Source organism: Astatotilapia calliptera, chromosome 22, assembly GCF_964374335.1.
Source record: "Astatotilapia calliptera chromosome 22, fAstCal68.1, whole genome shotgun sequence".
NCBI lineage: Eukaryota > Metazoa > Chordata > Actinopteri > Cichliformes > Cichlidae > Astatotilapia > Astatotilapia calliptera.
Genome location: NC_137442.1, coordinates 36,969,749 through 36,979,167, shown reverse-complemented (window position 1 = coordinate 36,979,167; position 9,419 = coordinate 36,969,749). Strand labels below are relative to the sequence as shown.

Here is a 9,419-nt window from a genome sequence, read left to right as displayed (position 1 = left end):
TGGTCAGATTGCTGCCACTAGTGGCTCGATAAAAATGACAGGAAGTGAGGGAGAAAGCAGACAGGCCTGTCTAACGCCCCTCTGCAGACCGAAGCTTTGTCAAGTACGAGCCTTTATCCTAGCACGAGCGTTTGGAGAGCTGTCTGTTACCCTGCGGTGACGCTCAGACACTCCTCTTCTGCTCAGCTCGTCCATCAGAGATGACAGGATGCTGCTGCTGTGGCGCTCGTACCTCAGAGCGTAGAGCATGACGAGGCGCACGGCGTCCAGCTCAGACACGCGTGGATTTTGCAGCAGTCGCCGCACATTCTGAAAGAAGATGTTGTGTTATGGCCCAAACAAGCAGGAAAGGAAGACAGGAAGTCAACACAACGCATCCAGAATGACCTTCATTTATGACACATTCAAAAAAACCCGTGAAGCTCAGGAGGACGGAACAGCTGACATTTACCTGCTGAGCGCTCGAGTGGTCATTCTGACAGGCCAACTCCTGCTCCACCTCCGACACCTCCATCAGCTGCCGCTCCGACACTAGTCGGGACAGCTCGCCCACCACCGTCACATGTTTGGACACGGTCCCCGACATCTTCTTAAACTGGGGGTAGTTATCTACAAATGCCTACAGTGGGTGACAAAGGACACAAATCATCAACATTTTTTACAAAGCATCACATAATTAAAACATTCAAACATTCCACAAATACAAGAAAAAATACATGTAAAAGTTTTCCTTCCATCCATTTTCTGCTCCAGGTCCAGCAGTTTGAGCACAGAAGCCCAGGCCTTCCTGGGTCTGGCCTGAGCCCTCTTCCCAGGGACACGCCCAACATTCAGTTTAATTATATTTTATTTATAAAGCGTCAAATTACAAAAACAACAGTCGCCTCAGGGCACTTTATACTGTAAAGTAGACCCTACAATATCACATAGAGAGAAAAACCCAACAATCATATGACCCCCTATGAGCAGCACTTCGGCAACGTTGGGAAGGAAAAACGGACACTCATATAAGCTCATCCAGCGTTCCCTGACCAGGATGAAAAGCACATTGCTCCCCCTGAATAACAGATGGTCTCTCCTCTCCATCACCCTGGCATAGAGGCTGAGGAGTGTGATCCCGCTAAAGCGGGAGGGAACTCTCCCTGCTCTATTCCGGCCCATTTGTCAGCCAATCAACATCCAGCAGCTCACGTCATCTGATTCCAACAACCAGCAGTCAGGAGGGCTGCAGGGAGCGCATCTCGGGTGAGGGAAAACTGCTCTGCTGTCTGACTTCCGTGCACAGACGGACACAGCTGTGGTCCATAAAACCAGATTTAGGGACCTCGGGTCACATCTCATCCACCCTGTTGGCCCTGACTGGATAACTTTTTAAATACATCAACCTCAGCGACTCACTGGGTGATGAGTACAAATAAAAGTCTTAAACACAGGAGACTCCAAATCACAAGTTAGGAAATGCACGTTTCTGGGCCACGCCCCAACAACGCAATCTTTAAGCCTTACGGTTGTTATCCATTCAATTTCATCCGTCCAACTAGGGCTGGGCCATATTATACCGTTCACGGTAATACCGGTATAATGTTAGGCAACGATAGGAAAATGAAATATCGCGATAGAATGGGAGTAAAGCGCGCATGCGCAGTGCCTTTGTTTTCATACGCACATGGCCGATTGTTGAGTGAAACAGATGAACCAGAATTGGTTTGTAAAAATGGTGCAACACGACAAAGCACATTTTTTTGCAGAACATGCAAGTGGCCGTCGTTATTGTCGTATTTGTCGGACTAAGATGCTCTTAAATCTGGGAGTAATCTGGGTCCTAAACTCCGTATGCTTCAGGTCAAACAACACTGCAGCATCACTGAGAGTTAAAAACTGTCTAAATTCTTTCATCTTTAATAAAACGATCAGCATTGCTGCTTTACCAGGTGTAACTATGAAGTTTAACTTCCAGGCATCCATGAAAACAAAAGTTATTACATTTAACGGAGTTAGAAGTTAGCAGGAAGCTAGCGGAAGTTAGCTCGCTAGTTTCGCTAGTTACCTAAACATGATATTGCATGTTCTGACTGAGAGATTTCTGAAAAAATTCAAACGTACAGCTCTGTTATCACTTCCAACATAAATGAAGACAGGAAACTAAACAGCAGTGACGTTTGTAGGGTTACTGAAGTTGGGCTAGCTGGTATATAATGATGTGCTACGTGATCGCTAGCAACACAGCTATGTTAGCATAACATAAACAGTGAAGCTGGAGGACGAACACTAACACTTTTCCACTTATAAAAGTTAACGTGAAGGTTCTTCATGGTTAGAGACAAATGCAATCGCACGGCAGGATGCTGTAAACGGACCAAACTTCAGTCAGGAGAACAACTGAGATAATCCATCCACAATACGAGGTTAGTCATTAATATACTGCAACAACATGGGAATAGAGCAGCTGCCAGAGAATTCAACATTAATGAATCAATGGTACAGAAGTGGAGGAAGCAAGAAGAATGAGTTTAATCAAGTTTGATTTATCTGACTGCTTTGTTTCGCTTAATGTGCCTTATAATCCCGTGCACCTTATGGTCCGGAAAATGCGTACTGCACACTGCAGTTTAATGTTGCAAAGCACCTCTTTTTAACTTCAGTGGATATTATACATGGTTATGCTCAGGATATGTCAGCCCATTTCTACTGGAAATGCCTTTTGGTTAAACTTTCAGCAAGGAATTTGCATTTGCACTGTTACATTTTTATAAAGCTTTAATGTACATAAAAACCAGCTTCTTGTTTAAGTGAAAATAAATGGAAGGTTGTCTTTTTGCACTAGTAATGTTGTGGAGTTGTATTTTGTCTCGCATCAATTATATCGTCAGTTATATCGTTATCGCAAATTTTCAAATATATATCGTGATAAATATTTTTGGCCATATCGCCCTGCTCTACGTCCAACCATCCTCTTCTGAATGTCTTGATGCTCAATCATCCAGGTAAGTAAATCTCCAAAAGTTGATTCTGTTCTGGACGTAGCGTTTGTGGGAGAAACGTTTCGTCATCATCAGGTGACGTCTTCAGTCTCAGCTGACTGTTGGTCTCGTACGACGTTACGTCTCTCTTCACTTGCATCCCAGTCATGGAAGCGTTGGAGGTAGTTCATAAGAGACTACAGGATGACCTCAGCAACAGGATCACCGTCAGCATCCACCAAGTGTGTTTGAACTGTGTCTTCATTCCACCTACTTCACATGCAAGGGTCAGTTCTACAGGTAGAAACATGGGTGTGCCATGGGCTCCCCAGTTTCACCCATCGTGGCCAATTTTTACATGGAAGAAGTGGAAAAGAGGGCTTTGCTATCCTACCCTGGAACACCACCAAGCCATTGGTTCAGGTATGTGGATGACACCTGGGTGAAAATCCAATCTCAGGACGTACCACATTTCACAGATCACATTAACTCATCAAATAAATCAGGGAGGATATGAAAAGTGGCAGGTTAGCCTTCTTAGACTGTGAGATTTCCATCAGGGCTTTGATCAGTGGCCATGAGAATTTGCATAATTACGATGAAGGACCTGACCTCCCAGCCCATTGTTCCTTCAGTGGGCTGGTTTCAGTCATTATGCAAATGTCCTGTTTATAAGATTGAAACCTGCAGTCAGCTGAGACTGAAGACGTCACCTGATGATGACGAAACATTTCTCCCACAAAACGCTACGTCCAGATGAACAGAATCAACTTTTGGAGATCCTCTTCTGAAGCAGAGTCATGGTGGGTAAGCAGGTTCTTACAGACATCCTCCCCCCGCCTTACACTTTCCCTCCTGGGAGCTACGAGGCCTTCTGAGGCTAGTCAAAGGGTTTTTGTGTCTACCCTGGGATCTCCTCCCTGTGCCCAGAACGCCTCCAACGGACGGTGCCATGGAGGCATCCTAATCAGATACCCAAACCACCTCAGCTGGCTCCTTTTAACACACAAGAGAAGCGGCTCCACTCCGTCTGGAGGTTTGAGTTACTCGATCTGTAAGGCTGAGCTCAGCAACCCTGCACAGGAACCTCATTTCAGCTGCCTTTCAGATTTCATGACCACAGCTGAGGGCTGGAACGTAGGCGGACTGGTAAATCAAGAACTTTGGCCACCTCTCTCTTCACCACGACAGTCTGATACACCGCCCACATTCCTGCTGACACCAACTCGCTGGCCCGATTCACGCTCCACCTCCCCATCATTTCAACTCTCTTGCTTGTGGCGACCTCCATCCTCCAATCCAGAGGGAGCATTCCAACATTTTTCAGCAGTTGCTATGACGGGGAAATTAACTACAGAGGCCAAACCAGTTGTGTATCAGGCTGTAAACATGATTATTTCTGCATTTTAACACAGGAGTCTAAGGGGACTGACTCCCTGCTGAAGCCTCTGGACTGCAGAGGAACTCACATTTCCAGCGCTGGGGTCGATGTTCGTGTAATAAAACCTTTAAACTTGTATCAGTAAACAAGCTGAGCCCTGGCTGGAGCCTGACCTTCATGTCTGAGATGGACTCCAGCTTCTGTTGTCCTTTTGGCTTTTTCTTTTGGAAATCCTCCATCAGGTTCTTTATATTGGTGCCAATCTCTCCAAAGTTCAGGTACAGGTTCTAACGAGGAGACGAGAGAGCGAGGTTAGTGACTGTTAGGACTCGTTTCTGCTCTGAGAGTTACCATTGTAACCTGGACTGAAGGGGCAGCTGAAACATCACATTTTTAAAGTCTGCTAGAAACCTACCAACATGACGAGCGCAGCTTGTTTCTGTCACTCGTTTCAATCCTATTAACGCTGAGCACAGATGCTGACAGATGTGCTGCTGTGTGAGACTCACGTTGGCGTAGAACTCGTCATTCTCAGCTGACAGGACCACCTCTCTCAGGTCTTTGCTGATCCCGGGCACTCTGGACAGGTCGATCCTGTTGTTGTTGAGGCCAAGCAGCTCGTGGACCATCGCCTGGTATGTCCACTGCAACACAGCGAAAGCTCGTAAACACGCACGCGCTTCACACAGACACACAACCAGTGAATTTATGATTTGCTCATTTTGTACACACAACAGCCATCAAATGAAAGTGACAAATGAGCTGCAGAGGATGCAGTGTGAAAGATGACAGAATTATTAAAAGTGCAAAATGATGTCACAGAGGACAGCGAGCGGTCACCTGATTGAGCAACGGCGTGATGGCATCGTCGCTGCGGTCCAGGATAAGCAGCAGAGGAGGAACTTCAGTCTTCCTGAAGTCAAACAGCTCGTACTCCTTCGTGATGATTTGCTGACAACAAACAAATAAAATACTGAGTAGTACTTTTATTCTTCAGAGCACTACTTGAGTAAAAGTGTTAACAGCTTGAGGCTCAAGTGTTTAAACCCAAGTGCTCAGGTTACAGCACAGAGCTGACATCATCTTTGACCAGCCAACAGGACACTCGGTGCTAAAATAACCTGTAGTGGCATTAAAAGCACTTTTCAGTGAGTGTGTGATGACGTGTGTGATGATGTTGCTGTGGAAACCTTGACGCTCTCCGCGAGCCGCTTGGACATGTCTGAGGACAACTGGTAGCGGATCATCGGACATTTCTTCAGAGCAAGCAGGACGGAGGTCAGTCCCTGAGTGCAGCGTGCCAACATAGAGGGTTCCCAGCTCCGCCCCTAAAACACACACAGGTGATGTGATTGCAGCATGTGGAGCTTTTTAGGGCGGAGCTCTGACAGCTGAGGGCCATGTGGTTCTTACCCGAGTGACTCCCTGCAGGTTCAGAGAGAACAGGTGAGGATTCACAGCGATGAAGTCTCCATAGAACTCCTGCAGACACACACGCGCACACACACACATGCAGACACACACACACACACACACACAGGCAGACACACACACACACACAAGCAGACACACACACACACACAAGCAGACACACACACACACGCGCACACACACACATGCAGACACACACACACGCACACATGCAGACACACACACACGCACACAGGCAGACACAGGCAGACACACACACACACACACGCAGACACAGGCAGACACACACACACATGCAGACACAGGCAGACACACACACACACACGCAGACACAGGCAGACACACACACACACACACACACACACACACACACAGGCAGACACACACACACACACACACACACGCAGACACAGGCAGACACACACACACACACACACACACGCAGACACAGGCAGACACACACACACACACACACGCACACGCAGACACAGGCAGACACACACACACACACACACATGCAGACACACACACACACACACGCAGACACACACACACACACACACACACAGGCAGACACACACACACACACACACACACACACACACACATGCAGACACACACACACACACACACACACACACGCAGACACACACACACGCAGACACACACACACACACACACACACACACACGCAGACACACACACAGGCAGACACACACACACACACAGGCAGACACACACACACACACACACACACACACACATGCAGACACAGGCAGACACACACACACACACACACACACACACACACACACACACACACACACACACACACAGTAAGCTATACTTCTGCTACTTTGGTTTTGATGATGTCACTCAGGTGTGTAAAGGGTTAGAACTGTGTTCACAGCAAACATGGCGCTGAGTTTGTCCTCGTGATGCTCACGCGGGCAGGACGACAGCTTGCCAGGACATCCTATGAATTCTCAGACCTCGGCACAGTTTTGTTCTGTGTCTGCTTTAAAATTAAATTTGATCAAACAGCTCGGCCCGACCAAACCGCCATAGTAAGCTCCTCCTCCATTTGTGACTGTCAGCATCTCACCTGACACTTGGAGAAATGATGATGTAGCACTGATGGTCATGCAGGCCAAGCTGGATGTTAATAGCAAGGAATTCTTTCATATTACATACATAACCGTAGCATGTTGGGCTACATGTTACTGATGTCATCAAATGAAGGCGTCACAGAGGAACACTTTCAGCTCTAGTCAACTTAAACTCTGATTATAAACAAGTATTTGTTGTATTATTAGAGGAAATGTTTAATCAGTGAAATAATGATCTGTCCAAAGCTTGAAGGTTTCCACATGTCAGACGTGAATCACGGTTAACTGGATCCAGCCTAAAAATCACAAACGTGCCGCCGTTACCCAAATCACTACGTTCACTGATGAGATGGAAACGCCAACAGCTGTTTTTCTGCTCCTGATCTCACGCTCAGTTGCTCCTTTGACTCAAACCTCATAATTAGTTGAAAAGAACAACCCGACGGAGCAAACGGTCGAGCTCACAGGATTCATGCTGGTTAATGAAACTGAAACAATGAGAAGATGACACAAAGATTTAACCCTGCAGCATCAGCTGACCTCTCTCTGCAACAAGGAGGTGAAGACAGAAAAAGACCCTGGACTAATATTATTATATCAATGTTGTTAAGACGTATTTTGGCAGAGTCAAGTTCAGCTAAGAATGAGCCGCCATGACTGACAGAGAGATCTTACATCATGTAGAAATATTAAACCCCCACGCTTCCTCGGAGGTCCTGACACTCACCTGGACTTCAGCCACCACTTCCTGTTCATCAGCCTCAGCCAAGGCCTTGATCTCACTCTTACTGATCACGTTGCTAAAGTCTGAAACACACACACACAGACACAGACACACACACACACACACACACACAGCAGTCAGTTGATGGACTTCAGGTACAAACAAACTTCTGCCCCAAACCAAACTCCAGAGAAGAAGTCTCTGATATCTGTTCAGCTGACAAGTCCACAGCTGTAAGTGAAAGATACCTCACATTTGATGACAGTGTCACCCTGTTTAATCAGACTGGCGTCATTAAAAGCAGCAGGATTCGCTTTTAGCAGCCCCTCTTCAATGTGTATAACGAATTTTCTGATAAGATCGCTGATCTCTAGGATTCTGCAGCAAAGCTAAACTCAGTTGTGTATCTTAGCTTCCGAACTATGTTTGAACTGTCCGAGGACGACGAGTGTCAAACCAGCAACCCTGTTCTCCTCTCACTCCAGCCCTAACTGTCACTGTGGAAACTTACAGATGAAGTAGACGCTGTACTTGGGCCTCCTCAGCTCCTGGATCAGGTGCTCCACATTCTCCTGCAGCAAGCACACAAACACACAGTTGCAGATGGTGTTACCTCACACACAGACACACACAGAGTTACTCAGAGGGCGGTTTGTACCTTGGTGGGCCGCAAGAAGCAGATGGCTTTAAGGTGCTTCATGTTATCCCTGTTCTGAGAGTCAATCCGCTCAAACAGGTAAACCTCCTTCTGCAGGATCTCAGACTGAGTGTACACCACGCTCACTATACTGGTCTGAACACACACACACACACACACACACACACACACACACACACACACACACACACACACACACACACACACACACACACACACACACACACACACCATCAGACACAGTAACGTTGCTGTAAACACTGCTGAGCACCAGCACCGCTAACAGTCCTGGGTCGGTCCTCACCGTCTCCTTGTCCATGAGCAGCACCTTCATCCCGGGCCCGCTGATCTCGATCATCTTGGAGATGTACTGCTTCACCGCGAGCGTCACATTCATGATGGCGACACTCAGAGACCATAAACAAAAACAAATAAACAAAGAGCAGCGGCTGCAGAGAGGGTTTTTTCGTCTCTTTACCTGCGGAGCTGCTATAACAACACTGGAGCAAACTTCCTTCCGGGTCCCTGACGTCACGTGCCGCACGCACTCTGCTTGCGTCATCGGGTTCTGAGAGATTTTTCTAAACTGGTAATAATAATAACAATAGTAATAATAATAATAATAATAATGCACGTTGATATTGCCTTTTAGGCTGACGTAGAATAACATCCTTCAGTCAGAATTTTAAAATGGAAAAACGTAAATTACACAATTCCACTCGTGAAACGCTTTATTTATACCAAAAACAACAACAACAAATACTAGTCTTCGTTAACATATATATTTACATGCAAATAATATACATGTAAATATATTTACTGATTTCTTTTTACATTTTGTTGGTTGTTGTGTTAGAAATCGCCACACCATCCTAACACTTTGGGCTGGAAAGTTTAGGTAGGTAGATTCCGGAGCTGTTACATTAGAGCCTTTGATGGTCGCCGTTCATGTCTTTAATCAGAGTTTATAGACTCTGTAAATAAAAACAGTCCCAAACTGATTAATTCTGTGTTGCTAATAATTAGCTTAGCATTAGCATGCCAAAGATAAGAAGCATGCCACAACTGTTAGCGTGCCGACATAGCGCTGAACTCTACTTAAACTGGCAGAGTGTGGTGCTTAAACTGAGCGTATTTATCGTCGATAAGCAAAAAC

The 9,419-nt window shown here is 46.3% G+C and overlaps 1 protein-coding gene across 1 annotated transcript in view; it reads right to left on the bottom strand.

Moving 5' to 3' along the window:
- The window catches only part of vps45 (vacuolar protein sorting 45 homolog), a 15,791-nt gene extending 6,973 nt beyond the window's left edge, over positions 1 to 8,818 (bottom strand). The window contains exons 1-11 of the mRNA XM_026155928.2: positions 8,568 to 8,818; positions 8,264 to 8,398; positions 8,117 to 8,177; positions 7,609 to 7,688; positions 5,755 to 5,823; positions 5,532 to 5,669; positions 5,182 to 5,292; positions 4,851 to 4,985; positions 4,515 to 4,628; positions 452 to 619; positions 151 to 309 (exon numbers count right to left, since the gene is read on the bottom strand). Coding sequence (XP_026011713.2) covers positions 151 to 309; positions 452 to 619; positions 4,515 to 4,628; positions 4,851 to 4,985; positions 5,182 to 5,292; positions 5,532 to 5,669; positions 5,755 to 5,823; positions 7,609 to 7,688; positions 8,117 to 8,177; positions 8,264 to 8,398; positions 8,568 to 8,660 — 1,263 coding nt within the window. The 5' untranslated portion in view covers positions 8,661 to 8,818. The remainder of the gene's footprint in view (positions 1 to 150; positions 310 to 451; positions 620 to 4,514; positions 4,629 to 4,850; positions 4,986 to 5,181; positions 5,293 to 5,531; positions 5,670 to 5,754; positions 5,824 to 7,608; positions 7,689 to 8,116; positions 8,178 to 8,263; positions 8,399 to 8,567) is intronic.
- Between the last annotated feature and the right edge of the window lie 601 nt (positions 8,819 to 9,419).